The sequence below is a fragment of the Periophthalmus magnuspinnatus genome, chromosome 10, assembly GCF_009829125.3.
Source record: "Periophthalmus magnuspinnatus isolate fPerMag1 chromosome 10, fPerMag1.2.pri, whole genome shotgun sequence".
NCBI classification, from domain to species: Eukaryota; Metazoa; Chordata; class Actinopteri; order Gobiiformes; family Gobiidae; genus Periophthalmus; species Periophthalmus magnuspinnatus.
In genome coordinates this window covers 31,428,056-31,447,359 of record NC_047135.1, presented here as the reverse complement: position 1 = coordinate 31,447,359, position 19,304 = coordinate 31,428,056, and the positions used below count along the sequence as shown (strand labels likewise).

General features: G+C 40.2%; 3 protein-coding genes across 3 annotated transcripts; 2 read left to right on the top strand and 1 right to left on the bottom strand.

Annotated features, from left to right (window-relative positions):
- Positions 1-196: 196 nt before the first annotated feature.
- Positions 197-6,536, top strand: atl3 (atlastin 3). The gene is given in 16 exon segments (XM_055224863.1): positions 197-289; positions 832-886; positions 1,024-1,240; positions 1,840-1,962; positions 1,964-1,975; positions 2,059-2,163; positions 2,240-2,290; positions 2,453-2,509; positions 2,764-2,856; positions 2,962-3,100; positions 3,225-3,352; positions 3,428-3,484; positions 3,567-3,638; positions 3,703-3,894; positions 3,986-4,225; positions 5,736-6,536. Coding segments are annotated over 14 exon segments (1,533 nt in total). The 5' UTR covers positions 197-289; positions 832-886; positions 1,024-1,039; the 3' UTR covers positions 5,799-6,536.
- A 1,013-nt stretch (positions 6,537-7,549) lies between these two features.
- Positions 7,550-11,802, top strand: cfl1 (cofilin 1). Its single transcript, XM_033974168.2, has 4 exons — positions 7,550-7,686; positions 10,010-10,320; positions 10,395-10,471; positions 11,003-11,802. Exons 1-4 carry the CDS (start codon positions 7,684-7,686, stop codon positions 11,113-11,115), a joined length of 504 nt encoding a protein of 167 aa, XP_033830059.1. The 5' UTR covers positions 7,550-7,683; the 3' UTR covers positions 11,116-11,802.
- Positions 11,803-12,676: 874 nt separating this feature from the next.
- Positions 12,677-17,740, bottom strand: LOC117378104 (serine protease 23). Its single transcript, XM_033974645.2, has 2 exons — positions 17,503-17,740; positions 12,677-14,170 (listed from the first exon to the last, which is right to left on the bottom strand). The coding sequence occupies exon 2, from the start codon at positions 14,152-14,154 to the stop codon at positions 13,057-13,059; it is 1,098 nt and encodes a 365-aa protein (XP_033830536.1). The 5' UTR covers positions 14,155-14,170; positions 17,503-17,740; the 3' UTR covers positions 12,677-13,056.
- Positions 17,741-19,304: the final 1,564 nt, after the last annotated feature.

The window sequence follows — 19,304 nt, the reverse complement described above, 5'->3', positions numbered from 1 at the left end:
TCATTTGTGTAAATGCAAAATGCCTGACCTGCTCATTTACATTTCCAGTTGAGTATTTGTCGCCGTGTCACATTTAAACTACATTTCCCAGAAGAATTTCACTGTGTTTACAGCGATATTCTGACAGAACTCCAGTTCCCATCAGGCATCTCGCAGGCTCGCCCAGGCAAAATACGGAAATAGTTTATTGGTGGAAAAAACTTCTCATCGTTTTCATGCCAACCACACAGTCAAAATCTGACGTTTGAGTTGTTTTTGGACTTGTTGGGCTCATCAGACGAGACTAAAGGTAATAATCACGTTACTGTATTTTGCACATTTGTTACTAAATCGTAATACCTGTTTTTTGTAATATGTTAATAGATAGTTTTAATGGTTTAGCGTTTTCACCAGTTTGTGCGTAAAGATTCATCCATCTGAACATTCCGCTGTAACATATGACACTGAGATTATTAGCTTAAAAACATTCATGTCAGAAGTTGTTCTGCGCTTCTTTAAACACAGTTTGTAGTTATACATGTCTGATTTTCTTCGAACTTACTTTACATATTTTTTGGTTTGCACTGAATTGCATTACTGTTTCAGGTGCGGTAAAATATTTGACATATTTGTTTTTCTTGCTAAATGCCACGCCTGTAGGTGTTGAACTTGGTTGAAAAGACAAGTTGGATTCAACAGTCATTAAAAAGTTATGAAGACACCTCCCTGTCTTACTCATAGTAGGAGTGATCTTCATCACATTCTTTGGGAGACATTGACACAAAATTTACATGAAAAGTTCTCTTTGCTAGCTGCTTGCTGCTTTCTTGTAATTCCTATGATGATCAGCAGAGCAGCGTGATTTGCAAAAGAGGGCCCACATCCACTCACACAAGCCTCTTTTGTTGTAAGTTCCAGCGCATGACCTCCTACTTTTTCCCTTAAGAAGCTAAAAAGACTTGTCAAAACAAACTCTACTCTATTTAGGAGCCATGTACTATAATCTTGCTTTTGTTTTCATGTAAATAAAACTGATTTTTGCAGGAACCTTTGCTGCAGTATGTCCAGCGGCAGACCAGTGCAGATTGTCAATGTGTGCAAGGAGGACCACTCCTTCAGTTTGGATATAGAAGCTTTGTCACAGGTTTTGTTGGCCCCTGAGATCCGAGACAAACATGTGGTGGTGGTGTCTGTGGCGGGAGCGTTCCGAAAGGGAAAAAGCTTCTTACTTGACTTCATGCTTCGTTACATGCACAGAAAGGTGAGCCTTGTTGTAATCTGATCCATCACTGTCATACATACACAGTGTACGTACACCATACACTGTTCTACTGTGTCTGAGTGTATGTAGGTATATTTGTTTGTATCTGCATTTGTGAGTCAATTTGAAACTAGAACAAATACAAAATTCTAGTATCCTAAGATAGGTTTAGGTTTTGGTCTCTGTAAGGTCTCTTTTAAAGTATTCCAATCCCAGTAGAGGAGCAATAGAAATCTGAACCTTCACCAGATATTGGTTTAAGTACCTAGCTAAAGGATTGGCTTCTTGGGGAATGTTTTTGGTTGGTAAAAAAGCCAATCCCGCACACAGAGAGGTCACAAGCAACCCGTTTGGAAGTCAAAATTGGACCTTCTTGCTGTGAGGCAGGGATACAAACCAATACCGGCTGCCCCCGTGACATCACAAGCTCCCTAGAGTTAACACATTCATTCTTCATTTGATTTGATTTGGTTTTTTAATAAATATTTCTTCTGGACGCCATGAAAACTTTCTGTAACTTTCTATTTATTATAACAAAATGTATTATTTATTATAACTAAATGCAGCTGCACTGTGTGTTCTGTGTTGTGTACTTTTAGGGTGACAAAAACTGGCTGGGGAAAGATGATGAGCCTCTAACCGGATTTTCATGGAGGGGAGGCTCTGAACCAGAGACAACTGGCATCCAGCTCTGGAGCGAGGTTTTTCTTGTCCAAAAAAAACGATGGCACAGAGGTAAGAACATTTTTGCTGCTTACCCATTACCTTGGATTTCATGTAGACTTCAGTAAATCACACATTTTTAATCTACTCTGCAGTTGGCAGTAGTGCTAATGGACACTCAGGGTGCCTTTGATGCTCAGTCTACTGTAAAGGACTGTGCCACCATCTTTGCACTCAGCACTATGACCAGCTCTGTACAGGTGACTTAACTGGTATTGTAATTATCATACCGTATGTACCGCAGTGACATCAGTGCTGATCCAGTCATTGTTGTAGATCTACAATCTGTCACAAAACATACAAGAGGATGACCTACAACAGTTACAGGTGTGTTTTATAAATATTGTATCCTACATACATGTATATATAAAGTGAAAGTACATAATGCTGTGTGTGGGGGCAAAAATTGCTTATAGGTTGGTAAGTTGTTACATTTGCAGTAGATTTATTAAATTTAAACTAAAACTAATCTACTGTTTTGTCCTCCAGCTTTTTACAGAGTATGGTCGTCTTGCTATGGATGAGATCTTTTTGAAGCCCTTTCAGGTGACACAAAATTACAAATCGACTGAAAGTAAAATCTGTCAACCGGACAAAAAGTTGTAGGATGGAAGATGTTTCACTGCTTCTTCAGTTCTTCAGAACTAAGAAGTGGCTTGCATGAGCAGTGAAACATCTTTACTCCTACAACTTTTTTGTGCAGTTGACAGATTTTACGTTTAACTTTTACTATGAATGTATATGTATGTTTTTAAGTTGTGATTTCAGTTCTGTTCACACAAGTGTTATTTGCCTTGTAGTCTTTGATGTTTCTGATTAGGGATTGGAGTTTTCCGTATGAGTACACATATGGCTTTAAAGGAGGCAGTGACTTTCTGGATAAAAGGTTACAGGTACTAGAGATTGTTTTTGATCAAATTAAATCTAGTGGCTGTTGCACATGTACTTACACACTTTTATTTTATTATTATCATTTATGCTGTGCTGTCTCTCCAAAGGTTAAAGAAACCCAACACGAAGAGCTTCAGTCTGTGAGAGAGCACATATACTCCTGCTTTACCAACATCTCTTGCTTTCTGTTGCCTCATCCTGGACTGAAAGTTGCCACACATCCATCATTCCAAGGACAACTCAGTGGTATGACTTGTTTGTATAAACTGCTATTCTTACTATTGTACTTAACAGCTGCCTAATTGAATCTTGCCAATTTTCAATTGTTATAACAGTTATAATACTAATTATAAATACTTTTTTTTCTTAGAAGTGGCACCAGAGTTCCGAAATCAGCTGATGGATCTTATTCCTACTCTTCTTCACCCAGACAATCTGGCTGAAAAGGAAATAAATGGGAATAAAGTAACCTGCATGGGTTTGGTTGAGTTTTTTAAGGTAAAAATCTTTATTTACCTTATTATAAATGTATCTGTTGCTTTCTTTTTTTTTAAAATTTAAATTCATATACAGGCGTACATCAAGATTTACCAAGGAGAGGACTTGCCACAACCAAAAACTATGCTGATGGTACTCAATTTGAATAAACTTAACAAAATATATAATTTTGCCATTAAAATGCACTTTAATGCTTGTCTCCATTCTACCATAGGCTACTGCAGAAGCAAACAATCTGGCAGCAGTTGCAGCATCTAAAGAACTGTATTACAAGAACATGGAGAAGGTTCATCTTTTTCTATTTTAATCAAATGAACTCAGCTGAATTACTCAGTATATTCTTCTTTAAGGTATGTGGCGGTGACCTACCCTATGTGTCTCCGGATTCTCTGGAAGAGAAGCATCACTTTTTTTTCAAAGAAGCACTACATGCTTTCTCTTCAACCAAAAAGATGGGTGGTCAAGAGTTTTGTGACCGTTACCAAGGCCAGCTGGAGATGGAGCTAGATGAAATGTGGCAATCATACCAAAAGCACAATGAGGTATTAAGCGAGTAACTGAATCAAGATGAAGTCATAGATAGATTATTTGTATTAACCATTTCTCATCTGGTTGTCTTTGTCTGTTATGAAGTCCAAAAATCTGTTCAGTGCGTTCCGTACCCCTGCTGTGCTGTTTGTGTTGGTCTGCATCCTCTACATTCTGTCTGGTATTTTCCTGTTCATTGGGTTGGCCACCTTTGCCTTGATTTGTGACTGCGCTCTTGGTGTGGTCATGATGGCCATGCTGACGTGGGCCTTCATCCGATACTCGGGCCGCTACCGCCCTGTTGGAGGAGCCATCGACCAAGCGGCTGGCATTGTGCTGGAACAGGTGACACTACAAGCTGTGTGTGTGTGTGTGTTTGTGTGTGTGTGAGGCTTTAGCCACTGGAGGGTGCTATTGTAATAATTAACTATTCAGCATCCAGAAAAACATGCTATGTTGTAAGTAGAACACTACTGAAGTTGAAAAGGAAATGAATGTCTGGATCCATTTTTATTGAAGAATCTATTGAAGGTCTAGAGGTAATTATAAACAGTCATATTTTAAAGACATTAAAAATGACTTGGGGTGAGAAAGTAATTCAATTCACCTCTGCTGCTCGTGGCTTCTCTGTTGATGAAGTGCGTGCTGAGCTACGCAGGCTGCGTCCCCGGAAGTCTGCTGGTCCTGATGGGGTAGCACCTAGGCTCCTCAAGGAGTGTGCGTCCGAGTTGGCCCTGCCTCTTAAAACTATTTTCAACCAGAGTCTTCGTACTGGACAAGTCCCAGTCCGGTGGAAAACGTCATGCATTGTTCCGGTCCCTAAAGTAGGGAGGCCGACAGGGGTAAAGGACTACAGACCAGTGGCCTTGACGTCTGTCATTATGAAGACTTTTGAGAGGCTTTTACTTCGGATTCTCAAACCACAGGTGCAGCAAGCTGTGGACCCATTACAGTTTGCCTATCAGGAGGAAATGGGGGTGGATGATGCGGTCTTATACATGTTACACAAAACTCTCGTTCCTGGATGGGACAGGGGGGTATGTTAGACTCATGTTCTTTGACTTCACCAGTGCCTTCAATACAATCAAACCTCAAATTCTGAGAGGAAAGCTGGGGGTGATTGGAGTGGATCCCATGTTAATCACTTGGATTTACAACTACCTCACAGAACGTCCACAGTACGTCAGGGTGGGTGGCAATATCTCTGAGACAGTGATGACAAACATTGGGGCCCCGCAGGGGACAGTACTGTCGCCGTTTCTCTTTACTCTATACACTGCTGACTTCACATATAAGTCTGAATCCTGTCACATCCAGAAATATTCAGATGATACAGCAGTGGTGGCATGTGTAAAAGGAGAGAACGAAATGGAGTATAGAGACCTTATTGCTGCCTTCACAGTCTGGAGTGAGAGAAACGGTCTTGTTCTAAATACATCTAAGACAAAGGAGATGATTGTAGACTTCCGTAGACCGAAACTCCCTCCCCATCATCCAGTTGTAATTGCTGGTGAGAGCATTGAGGTTGTCCAGTCTTATAAATATCTGCACTTTATTATCTCATCTTTGTATTCTTATCTTTGTATTCTTTGTGATTTTATACCTGTGTGCAATTTGTGTTGTGTGTGTCTCTGTTTTGCTGCTGGACAGTTGAATTTCCCTGGCTGGGGATTAATAAAGTATTTATCTATCTATCAATGGCTGTATGGAATATTACTTAAATTAAAGGAAAAAGTGGCACAAAGTCTCTCACCTTTGACAGATGAATGATTTGCTGACTGAACCATAACACCAAAAACAGAAGTCAGTAGATGTCGAAACAAGTGCTTAACTGTCTTCTCTGTTTTGTTTTTAGACGACTGAGATGTTGAACAAGTCAAGAGGAACAAGCATCACGGAAAAGAGAAAATCGAATTAGATTATCGTATCATCTGTTTTACAATCTCTTCATTACAAACAGCACATTAAGCCTGAAAAAGTTTATAGAGCATAGCACCAACTGGACCAAAACTTGTACACAGTTTAAAAGCAGCATTCCAGTATAATGTCATAAATACAATTCATCTTAATGCACAGACACATGCTTATGTTTAAAGGTAAGATTAACATATATAGTTCTGCCAGATGTTCTTTGCAGCATAAGAAAGGTTTCCAAGTGTTTTTCAGCTTTAGAACATTCCAGTTTCCCTTTTTGTTGTAAAAGATGTAACTTATAGAAAGACATTATGCACTTTTACTCCATTGATGTGTATTTCTTTTGTATATTGAGCGCTTTGATTCAAATTTGTGCTGTCTTTTTCCATTTTATTTTAATGAGAACACTACAATTACCAGAAGGCCTTTAAAACAGTAATGTTTTTGCTGACCAAAGCTTATGCAACTGCACTGTGAGGAATAAGGCATTTGTTTACTCAACAATTTATAAGTGAGAAGATGTATTTTTTACTGTAGTCTAGTATTAAGTCTGATTAGAAACAAGATGTGTCCTGGAATTCTATGTGGTGCTTTTAAGAACTTTATTACATTTATGTCCTGTTACATAGAGCTTAGGCCTTTACAGAAAATAATTTTGAATGATCATTCCCATGCCTCTCAGTGCTTAATATCGCACTTTATTACAAATGTTTCCAGATATAAGGGCTCGTTGACAATAAAACCCTTTGAAGAAATGTTTTGGGGGGTTTTTTGCGTTTATTTATAAGAGCTCTGAAAATTTTAAAAATCTATGGCGTGTTAAAGAGTAATATGACTTACATTAAACATATTTGAAAAGACTGCGTTTTGAGACAAATGCTACAAAAGACTGTCGCTACACTTGCGCTGTGTAACACTGCTCCAAAAACACTTCCGCTACACTTGCGCTATGCAGCAGTGAGCGGTGGCGCAGCAGCATCACCTTCTCCAGTCAGGGCGGAGGATGGACGGACCAGTTGATGTCGCATTGTGTTGTCTGACTTCAATAACGCCTCTTGTCTCCTTATCCCTACACTGACCCATGTGTCTTTCTCCCCTAAAACCACAGAAAGAAAGCTGCTACTGCGAATTTGGCGTCTCATGTTTCCTTATATGGTGATGTGCGTCTATGCGCGTGCACTGACCACCGCCGTTCGCTGTTAATTTCCTTATTTGGAAGTGAGTTCAGCTGACCCCACCCATCAGTGCGCACGGAAGCGGGGGTTGGGTCTGCAGTGGAAGGTGTCCGCCCATCTGTGCGCGTCGCTCTTTCTTACTGGTGCAAATGTCGGTCACAATGAACAACCGCTATCTCTTTTGTATTAATCACTGCTCACGCCGTTGGTGCAATAATAATTCAGTAGATAAATCAGGATAGCGTTGTAATCATTATAGATATATGCTGAGGGAAGTGACAGAAAATACAGGCTTCTATTTCATACAGGCTAAATTACAGACTTTGGCGGAATTCAATGGGATAATTTTAATTATTTATGAAATGTCAATCTTATTTTGACTTTGATATATGTAAAACCAGAGAAAGACAGATTATTACATTATTGTTTTTTTTATATATACATATAAAATGCTTACAATAATACAATCACTAACTGATTCAGACGCTTATCTAGAAAATAAAGTAATATGACTGAATAAAAGTGAAATGTTTCAATCAAACTAAGTCGACAATAAAAAGGGGGCGTGTCATTTTTACACGCGCGCTCTGTCTCGTGCACGCGGTATAGTCGGCGACGCGCTTTTGGCGCGTTCATGTGGTATATCGAGCGCGTGAGGCACATTCATCATCTGTCCACTCAATTTGTACTCAGCCGCTAACCCACAGCTCAGTCATGGTAGGTCCAACGCTTTTACCTTTTTATCTTTATAGTAATAGCCTTGTTTTAAGATTGTATGAGATGTTGTGAGTTTTTCGAATTTAATACGGAATTTCACAAATATTAGATCCACCATTGGGCCTCGTAAAATGTTAACATTTTCTCAAAAGCCAGATGCTTTGCTCTCTCCGCATTGCACATCGCTTCGTGACAATCTAGAGTTTCAGTAAATGTAATAGTAATTGAGGTTTGACGTCATGTTTAGATACTCCGTATTAAGTAATGCAATGACTTCGTAGTGGCGCCATTTCCTTTTCTTTGTGCTTCACTGTAACCCGTTTTTCGAAGGATGTCTAAATGGCATTCCTTCGCCTGTCACAGGGCTGGGCCCCAGTATCACTTTAGCGTCTTGTGCTAACAGAGCGACCGTTATCCAGAGCACACTCCGCTGCAGGTGCAGCTGCCCCGGGGCTATATTGTTAGCATTAGCCGCTTTAGCACAGGCTGTAATTCCCCCAAACCCGACGCTAACAGTGAATGTGCTGCCCTTTGTCTCTGCGCGTCGCCACAGCTAACGCAGCATCTCACAAACGAGTCAAACAGCCCCGAGGCCCTGTTTCTCTCAGGCTCAAATGTGTGGATGAGGTGTGAGCTTTGGGGCTGTCTCGTCGCTTGAACAGGGTTGAATTGTGTGTTTGAGCCCAGTTTTTCCTTATATAGAAGCTAGCGCACACATATGCCGATGCTGCATTCATGGCCCCACCCTGAATTTGGTGCAAAGACCATTTTGTAATGTAATTCGCTCTCTACCTAGCACCCACTTGTATACCGTCATTATTGACCGATACTCTTGTTTATAATAAAAATCCGCTCCCGTTTCGTTATGTAAGCAGTTAGAAATGTGCTTGTTGTTGGAGCTAACCGGAGCTAACGACACTGACATTCTTGTGCAGATCATGGACTCCGCATCCTCTTTGTGTGGCATCCGCTGGCTGTTCAGAATCTATTGTTTTGTCTCTCCAAAACAGACAGTTGCTTTCAATTCGCTAAAGTGTTTTTTCCATAACCATTTTAGAATGTTTTTAAAATAAGGTTTAATTCTTCCCTTCCAGTTCATTGAGGTCGTCTTTTTATCACAGCGCATTCACAAATGTAAAGAAATTTTAAGTAATACTTGTTGAATAGCAGCTAAAGAGATGTCTTTCATAAACAGTATTAGGTGAAGGTTCGTGGATTAGTTGCTTGTTAATAATTAGCTATGCCCTAAAATGTGCTGACATCTTTCACAATTGCTTTACGCCCAAAGCAAACACTGTTGGTGTCTGTCCATTTCCCTGCCCTGGTTTCCTTCTCATTGTTGCTTGTTGCTGCCACACAGCAGTTTGTGTCTTGAGGTTGTTTTCCTGTGATGGCGCTAAACTGAGTCAGAAGACCTGCCTGAGTGACTTTACGCTGCAGCAGAGACTCTATATTTCAACAGAGGCCTCATTGTCTGAGACTCGAGCCTGCTCTCAAACACTTTTAATTTCAAACAGCACTGTCACCCACATGGTCATCCTTATGGTTCGATGCAAAGCGCTCTGCCCTCAGAGGAAGCTTATGTAACTCTCTCCACCTCCTGTCACAGTATACTTGGACACACCTATTGGCACCAACCTTTACTATCAGTTCTGATGTGGACTTTGAACAGGCACTAAACGGCTCCTTGTCTCAGTTGGAGCTGTTCTGATTCACTGTAAGAGTGAGAGTCTTGTTTAAGAATGTTGTGTAAGATGCTAATTCGGTGACCATAACCAACAGTGTGTCACAGCCCACCATTGCATGTTGGTGTGCATCAGCTAACCTCTGTTAGTGTCATGTGTCCCTCAGGCCGGTCATATGAAGGAAAGGCTTAAGAAGGGGACATTTACATTTCACCAACTTCTGACAAAGAATATTATTAAAATGGATCTGGATTGTGGCTCTGGCAAATGACTGCATGCATCTTGAGCACTTTTTTTTTAGCTTTGTGTTTCAAGTTAAAAAAAAATAAAAAATTTATGTACATTTGTTACCCTTTGAGCTACACACTGTTAATGACACTGGCTCCTGGGGCTGTGTAGTTTATTGGCAATAAGAGATGACTGAATGTGCTTGGGTCTTTTCAATCTAGAGGTCCACAGCCAATCTGGTGTCAGTGAAATGTGGTTTGGAACACAATTCATTTGTTGTAATGTTTCAAAGTCTGTAGTGTTACATTTGGAAATCAATACTGGAACCCTGCTGGGTCCTTTGCCTCATTATGCTCATGCATGTTCAAAGCTGTGTGTTTGCTAATTTCTGAAATATTGTTTTCTTTCAGGCCTCTGGTGTGAAAGTTACAGATGAAGTTATTGCCGTCTTCAATGACATGAAGGTGCGTAAGGCTCAGGCAAATGAGGATGAGAAGAAAAGGAGGAAGAAGGCAATCCTCTTCTGTCTCAGCAAAGACCTCAAGCACATCGTCCTGGATGAAGGCAATGAAATCTTGCAGGGCGACCTGGGCGTCACTGTCCAAGACCCCTACATGCACTTTGTGAGCATGCTTCCCCTGAAAGACTGCCGCTACGCTTTGTACGACGCCACCTACGAGACCAAAGAGACAAAGAAGGAAGACTTGGTCTTTATTTTCTGGTGAGATGGCTTTCACACAAGATTTGTCACCGTTGTTGGCTTTCCTACATTTAGACTTGATTTGTTGTTTCCAGGGCACCAGAATGCGCTTCTTTGAAGAGCAAGATGATTTATGCCAGCTCAAAAGATGCCATTAAGAGGAAGTTTGAAGGTAACTTGACACCCTTCCTGGATTCAGATTTTTGAAAAGCTTGTGAGGCAAACAACCCTTTTTATCAAGGATTATGACATCTTACTATATATATATATATATATATATATATATATATATATAAAACTTAAACATAAACCAGCATTGGGTTGCAACTAGTTTGGCAATCAATTTTAATGTAGCTATTTTTTTTTTTTTTTTTTTTTTTTTTAAATTTTTTTTTTTTTTTTTTTTTTTTTTTTTTTTTTACTGAATTTGTCCCAGATATAATTTGAGATCCTGCTGAAGTATATATTCTGGAAAATATTTACACATTTCCTGCATCATTTTGATTCAGTTACTGCTGCATTATGAAACTTCTTCTTCCAGCTTATGGCTGGTTGGAGTGTATAGATGAGTATTTTATTACTAAATTATTTGACTATTAATCACAACTTGTCAATAATTGGAACCATCTATTAACTCACTTTTTTATATCAACAAATAAACATATCTATCTGGTTTTACAGTGTGCAATATTTCTGATTCCAGGTATCAAGCATGAGTGGCAAGTGAATGGTTTGGAGGACCTGAAAGACCGACGCACCCTGGCCGAGAAACTTGGCGCTGGCTCAATAGTGAGCTTTGAAGGATGCCCTTTATAAACTGAGGCCTTTCAGACACATCTGTTGGCTTTAGCTGTTCATTCCAGTGGTTTGGAGGGGGGCAAAAGCAGAACCAGCACTGTTTATGGGGTTCATGGGGAGGGACATTGTGGGTGGGCTTAGGGAAAATGAACAAATAAAGACTGTCAAAAACAAAAATAAATATTATAAGAGTAAAAACCTTGAGATACAACAGATTGAAGGCCTATGAAGGTAAATTAGAGTTTGAAGGATTTAGTTTCCCCGTGTTCAGTTTAAAATACAAAGGGACTCAGCCTCATTTCACCCATTAAATTCTGAGTATTGTTCCAACTGCATTTTTGCCAAACTTCTAGTTTCGTGTGTAGTTGAGATTAGGTATAGTCTGAATTCACTCGTGATTGCACAAAAATTAAACCATAATTCTCTCGGGGAACGGGTGGTTAAATGATTCCTTTCTTAATATTTCCATTGTTGACATGCAAACTCCAATATGTTTCCTTTTTTTCCAGTTTAGAGTTGAACTGCATTCAGTGTAATAAATCACATTCCTTGTTCTTGTAAAAAAACAGGATTTCCTCAATAAAATGTAGTGTTCTGAAAGTGCAGCGTGAAGAGTATGAAGGACCAGCCATCTTGAGGACAGGCTGAAACTTGACTGTTTTGTATTGTCTCCTTGTATCTAATAAAAAGCACTAAACTACTGAACCCGTTGTTTTATCACCATTGCACTCCAGATGTTTGATTAAATTAATGTAATAAAGACTTTTGCTCAAAATGAAAATGCATTGTTATTAGGAGGCATTGACTTCAACTAATAACACTTAGGGTGAGTTTCCAGTTAGTTTCACACGATAGTAACTTGTTAGGATTATGGCTAATATTTTGATCCTAAACAGAAATACACAGCCTGCCACAAGCTGTTAACACACATCTGGGGCTTCTTGCTTAAAGGCAGTATTGGTTGGGTTCACTCAAGCCTGACCTCAACCCACCTAACAGTTTTGTTTCTCCAAAGAGGCTTGTTTAAGTTCCATGGAAACCACCACAGTAACAGACCTTACATGGCTGGCCTACTCTGTCTGGATCATAGGCTCTGGTTTAGAGACTGACAAACTGCCAAACAGCTGTGACATAACTGACCTGCTAAATCAATGGAATATTTATGAAACCGCTAACTGATGTCACGGTCGTATCCCAGTATGACCAGACCATGGTTCTTGCCTTAAATGTGAAAAAGGGATTCAGGGAGGGAGCATGAAACATGGACTGGCCAGACCTTATATCTTGCTTTCTGGCATATCCCCATGATCTTAATCCTTCACTATTACATGGTTTGAAGTAAAGATGTGGGCATATTTAGGTTAATGTAGGTTAAGGTTAAGTCTAGTGTAAAAATGAGGCTTAAAATCTGCATCATTCTCCAGGAAATGAATGCAAGTTGATGTAATGTCCTTAAAAAGCATTTGTACAAACTTTCTTATATACCGGTATATATAGGGAAACTGTTGTTTCTTCTTGCCACCACAGGATGGCAGCAAAGTTCCTCCCAAGAAAGTCCTCAATCACAAATAAGCTAAAATCTCTTTATTAAAATATATATAGCATTTATCACAAAAATAAATTTACCCATATATTTAATAGCATATAATCTCTGAAAAGTACTTACAACATAATATTAATATCATTTGAGATAAGTGAAGGCAGTAAGGGCAGATAGCTGAGATAGCTGAGATAGGACTTTAAGCATGCTTAAGTATTGAGAAAGGATTTATATCACTGTCATAGCAATTGTGTCCAAAAGTGTTGTATCTCTCTTGTAAAATGTGATTTGAGCAAAGGCTGGGGTGATGCCAAGATGCTGGGAAAGGGCAGCTAGACTCGCAAATAATGTGTCTCTCTATTGGGTTTGAATGGTTTTGAATGGTTTGGTCTCTATTGGGTTTGAATGGCCCAAGTCTCTCAACCATGAACACAGTCTAGTCTGTTCCCATGGACCCAGTAACAGATCTGTGCAAACTTGAGCGGTGTAATTCTCACAGCCACGTTATAATCCCGGTTTTCTCCATCTATCTCTAACCACTGATGTCCTGAGAAGATCCCAATCACCTTCCTCTCCCACCTCTCCAGCGTGTCATCCCACACTCTGCCGTAGACCCCCGAGCCACTCGCTCCAGGACGGGCATCGCAGTGCTGGTATATGAGGTCTTTGGACTCCTCTTCGACAGGACAAAATCTGTACACCAGCTCCCCAGGCCGATCACTGTCAAAACCAGAAAAGTGGATACGTTTCCCTGCCAGGTCATCAGAGGAGGGAGCCACAGATAGTCGCATGAAAGGGCGGCGGTGGGGCCAACGCAGCTCCAGCAGGGCGTAGTCAAAGTCCATGCTGACCTCCTGAGGGCCTTGGATCCAGCCTTTGGGCACACGAGTTCGCTTGACCCTCACCCAGCGAACCAGAGGTCTCTTGGGTGATGACAGTTCTGGGTTTGTGCTGTTTACCACGGGGTTAATCAGAAATCCAACTTTGAGCTTCCTCGCTCCCTTGACGTAATCTTTGCCATCATGGACGCAATGGGCCGCTGTCAGGACGTGCAGTTGGGACACAAGAACTCCGGTGCACCCTGTGGAGATGCGCACAGCTGTGGAGAAAGGATAATCCAACAGGAAGTTATCACCTTTGATGTTAAATCTTCCATCTGCCCCATAGATCTGTCGTTTTATTCTTCTGTGTCTTGGCCAGTTTATGGATGGGGCAAGGTCTTCATTGTCATCCTCCACATCGACTGTGGTGAGGGTGCGTGAACCATCCGAGTACAGCGTCTCGAAGGCCAGTTTGTCGGACAGCGCGCCCTCGTGGGTGTGGAAGCAGCTGGAGTTGCAGTGGGTGGTGAAGTCCAGCTGGGTTTGGGCGCTGAAATGGGAGCGAGTAAGGGGAGTGGGGGTGTGGGGAACCAGGGTGGGGATGTGGGGGGGCGGCTGCAGGATGGACAGGGCCCGGGACAGGAAGAGCTGCAGGAGGTAGAGCAGCGTCGGCAGGCAGCGATCATGTGGAGGCATTGTGGTGATGGACACACTGAAAGACAAGAAAAAGGGAATAGTTTAGAAAGTTTAAGATACAAGTTTTTTCAATTAGCAGTTTTACACTCTTTTGTCTTTGATTTCTTTAACCCATGTCGACTGGACAAAATCATCTAACAACTTATTTTGTGTTTTGGCCTAGGATTTTTCTGCCCCATGCCCGTCTTGGCACAACAATATGTTAAGTCCTGGGATAACTATATGACAGAAAGAAATACACATTCATTTATACTCACAAATGCAAGGGTAAACTTTAATGTGAATCATTTATCTAAACAGTTACCTGAGTTTAGAAATTGAGATTTGGAATTATAAGAAAGATATTCAATTATATTTGAATTTCAGTGGGAGTTGTTGGTAAACTAAAGGTCTGCACTGTGCATAAATTAGCTGATGTGGTGTTACACTAACAAAAGCTCTGAAAAAAGTAGGATCTCACCAAAAAGTACCATGCACACATGTACTAATAAGCAGCCCCTTCAGAAATGAAAAGGCAGATTAAACTGTCCACTGTTACTCCCAAAATTCCTGTTAACTTACTCCATGCTTTCTCCCTTCTGCTGTGGTCCATATAAAATGTCAAAATACATAAAAATACATAAAATACTGTTGACTTATGGAAAATGTAGTTCACTAAGACCGCATTAACCAATGAATCAACTAAAACACCACAGCCCTCACTTCCAGACTGTACTCTGCATAGTCTGTGTGTGATTATTGTTATTAAAAGGTGAGAAAACATTTCCACAAGCTGTCGGACAAATTCACAAACACGACTCTGGCCTCTCTCATGGTGGCTGTGAATCTCAGTCAATACAAGTGAGGTCAGCTTTCATACTTAAATGTTGCAATAGAGGCCTGAGTCTCATTTGGTGAAGCTGGGCAACAATGGACCCCTTGTTCCTCAAAACACAAATGTAGATTATCAGCAAAATGGGATTAGTATAGCCCCAACAGACTGTATTTATAACTCATACTTAATACACAAATATGTATTCAACAGATCATGTGTTCAAAACAAACAGAGCATTAAAATTGTGTATTTGCACATTTCATGATTGTAGCACAGTGGTGGAATCTAACAAAGTAGTAATGTAGTTACTTAAGTACAATTTTTAGGTATCTGTACTTTACTTAAGACCATTTTAAAGTGGATACATTTAATTTTTGCGTCACTACATTTGAGAGCAGGTATCTGTAGTAAAAGTATTTTTATTACAGTTTGAGACCTGTTGAAAAAGGCTGAGGGGTTTATATTTAACATGTTCCTAATTTGAGGAAACAAAAATATACAAATAAAACCAGAAACAAAGATTGATTCAATTTTTTCTGTTGAACAATATTCAGCATAAAACTTTATCAAAATCACTACACTTGAAGCCTGAAATCTATGCAAAATACTTTTAGTTTTTACTATTTAAGTTCATTTTTAAACAGGTACTTTTATATTTTTACTTAAGTATATTTTTTATGTGATAAATTTACTTTCACATGAGTATTTTTTGGTTTCAGTTAAGTAGCAAAATTGAGTACTTATTCCACTGCAAAGAATGGTCTAAACATGGAAACTATCCATAGCAAGACTTGCCAAAAGTGAATCTGAATTTTCAACACAAAATTCTTCTTTACTGTGTGGTCTGATAACAGTTCTGACATATAATTCAAAACATTCTTCAAATTACTTATAATATGTACAGCTATTTTTCAGTTTTTCAGTATCAGTATTTATGAGTTAGTATCTGAGTACAAACCCGGTATGGACCAAACTGACTGAGGGGACATTTGAGTTTCAAAGGAGTGCAAACATAATACACTTCCATTACGTGGTATTATTTTAGGCGCCTGAAATGAAGGTGGAAACATTTTTAACTGAAGTTACAATGCATCCTGTACCCCTGTAGACCCGGGTCTGTCAGGGTTTATCTTATTATCACTCATTAACAGCCATTTCTACAGAAGATCGTCTCGTCCTTTGAACACATATGACTGTTTTTCACTAGATTATGGGTCATTTTGATGATGTGCTGTAAAGTCTGAGGAGGTTTCTTTACCAGCTCCGTACAAGCACACTGAGACAACGAGTTTACAGTAGGTGTGCTCCAGTCAGGTATGTGTTACAACACTATGGCCCATCAAACATTAACCACTTTTCAGCTTTTAGGCCAGATTAACAGGGAGGAGATACTTGATCCCCTCTGTAGACTACGGCCCCCGAGGCACTCATGGCACGAACTGAGCAGGTGTGTAAAAAGTGAAAAGCAACAAGTCCAGGCACACAGGCACAGCACCTAAACAAGGCATTATGTCTGACAAAAGCCAGGGTGGGGTCCATCCAGAGACCTCGGGACAACCCCATATGTTGTAAGCCTTCAAAGTCTTTAGAGCACTTGTGAATACGGTGAGAAGAAAAGACGTGAACACAAATCTCCCAGTAACATCTCAGGTGGACTAGTGACAGTGTCTGGCACTCAAAATGAAAACAGTTTAAGGTCATAACATTAATTAGATGAATTAAAGCAAAATCCTTAAAGGTGCACTATGTATATAACTTTTCTCCTTATTATAAAACTGCCCTTGTGAAGATATTATTGATGAACCTGTAATGTTCCACAGTATGGCATTAAATGTATCATCTACACAGAGACAAGCTGATGGTGCAAACAGAACAACTTGATCTGTGGAAAGGAGTCCCCGCTGAAAGAAAGAATCCATGTTTTTCAAGGGATTTCTGTGCAATAAAAAAAACACCTGTAATTGAATAAATGCAAGATGGATATGATTAATGCCATACTGTTGAACATTTCAGGCAAAGCAAAAATGCAAACTAGGTAGGCTAGCAGAAAAGTTACATAGCCCAACTTAGTTCAACTTAGTCCAACTTAAAGAAACATTTGGAGTTATTTCAAACTAGCGGCCAAATGTCTGTTCTGGGCTCACATTTGAAACCCACAGAGAAAGCCACATAGAATGACAACACAGTGGCAAGCTCCGGGTGATGAAGGGATGAACTGTGATCCATTTTGGACCACAAGGATGTTGGTGAAAGCCGGAAATGTCTTTTTCTTTCCGTGGTGCCAAAACTATGGCAAGAACGTCAAGCAACTATGCAAAACTCTCCAGCAAGGCAAGCACGGGTCTATAAATGGTTCTCAAAACACTCTGTCAGTCTGTGCAAGCAAAGGTTCATCTCTAGGAAAAGCAAAACATTTCAGAACCGGGCCAAAAATGAATTTATAAAGCAAATTAAACTCTTGGTAGACTCCTATTTAGATTTATATAGAAGGTGTTTTGAAAGACAGAATACGTATTACATGAACAGATGTTTACCTCCTGAAGTCGGTGTATAAGAGGTGTTCACATCGCACTCACTCTCCAAACTTATTCCACTGTATCACGGCCCCCGGTTCCCTCATCCTCCCGGTGACAGGTTGCGCTCTCCTCTCTGATCCTCTTACGCACAACAGGAGACAGGCTACGTCACGCGCTTTTATAACACATTAAACAAGTTAAGTGTTCAGAAACTGTGCTATTCGACAGTGACCAGCAGACCACAGACAAAGAAACAAATAAAAGCCAGTCGTTTGAAAAGCAGTAGCTATTTGCTCGAGTGCGGCACATAGTCCTGCCTCTCTGACTGCGCCCCGCCCCCTCGTGCTCGGTGCGCCAAAGTGGGACTGACGCACAGCCACAGGCGCGCGCTGCACAGTGGCTCTGGAGGTGAAGGACTTCAGGGTAAAAGGTTAGTTATAAAAACCTATTGTGCTGCTTTCTGGCCGTGACCCTAGACTGTGTTAAATAGCCCAATACGGACTACGTGAGAATTAACATGCTTTCTCCATTAAAGGCCATATTAATGTTGTTTCTTCATCCAAAACAACCCTGGAGCTGTGTTTTGTTTCATTCACACATGTTTAACACACAGACCCTCATTATTTAGGCTGTGTTCCTGTCTCAAACTGAAAACACTCTGTTCCCACATGTGGTAATAATGTGGTAGTTTAAACTTCATACACATCAATAGAATCATATGGATTATTTTTGCCCTGGAATTGCCAGTCTCTACTGAACAAAACTAACGTGTAAATAAAACAAAACACAACTCCAGGTACGTTAACAGCATTATAACATGGCACAAAGCTCACCAGAATCCAGTTTGTGTAATATAGGACCTTTAAAGGTGCACTGCAAATAGTAACTACTAAATTGTCTACCTGCCTATGTTGTATGTTCTATGTATCTATGTTGCATCTATTCAGGTGTTTGTATTGCTTAAAAACACCTAATAAAATATGCTTTCTTACAGTTAGCGGGTCGCCTCTCCGCAGATCTAGCTGTAACTTCGCCCCCTGCCATCTCAGAGGAAAGATGGATAGTGTGTTTGTACTGATACTGTGGAAAATTCCAGACTAAGTTGTTACATCGCCACAGAGACAAGCTGGTTCCGGACATCCAACTAGAAAAATTACATTGTGGACCTTTAAATTCCTAATCTAGCCAATACAGTATAATGTGGGTTTGTTAAAATGAGGCATATGTAAATACTCGAATCTGTCAAAAATGAAGCCAACATCAACTTTGTGTTATTTTTGGCAAGGCCGGTCTTCATCGACATAAAATATTTTAATGATGATATAAATGAAAACTGCATTTGATGTAAGTTCAAACGCATTTAAATCCTGACTCTGCGTGAGTTTGATTCATTTTTCTTTCCAAATGTGCTCTACTGTTACAAGTCTATTAAATAAAGCAACAACATGACCTGAGGTGATATTTTGCTATGATCACCCTATCATTTCATTTATAGTTGTATAACTAGTCACATTTAGCACCACACATCTGAAACATTTGGGGTTAGACCAAAGCAAGTGTCATCTTGTTAATTTCACCTGCATTATCCCTCCTGCCAAGAACAGTCTCTGCAGCTGCCAGGCACAGAGGCTGCTGGGACATGTAGGCGTTAGCACGTCTCCATAAGCTCTCTGTGCTGCATTCATAGTTTTTATGACAATGAGGAATTTTCTAAGCAGTGTTTTTTTGGCGGTGATGACACAAAGCTCTTAGTCACTGTAGTTTATGTTCAGGAATGCTGTGGAATCTCCCAACAAGGATGCACACCACAATGCCCCCGC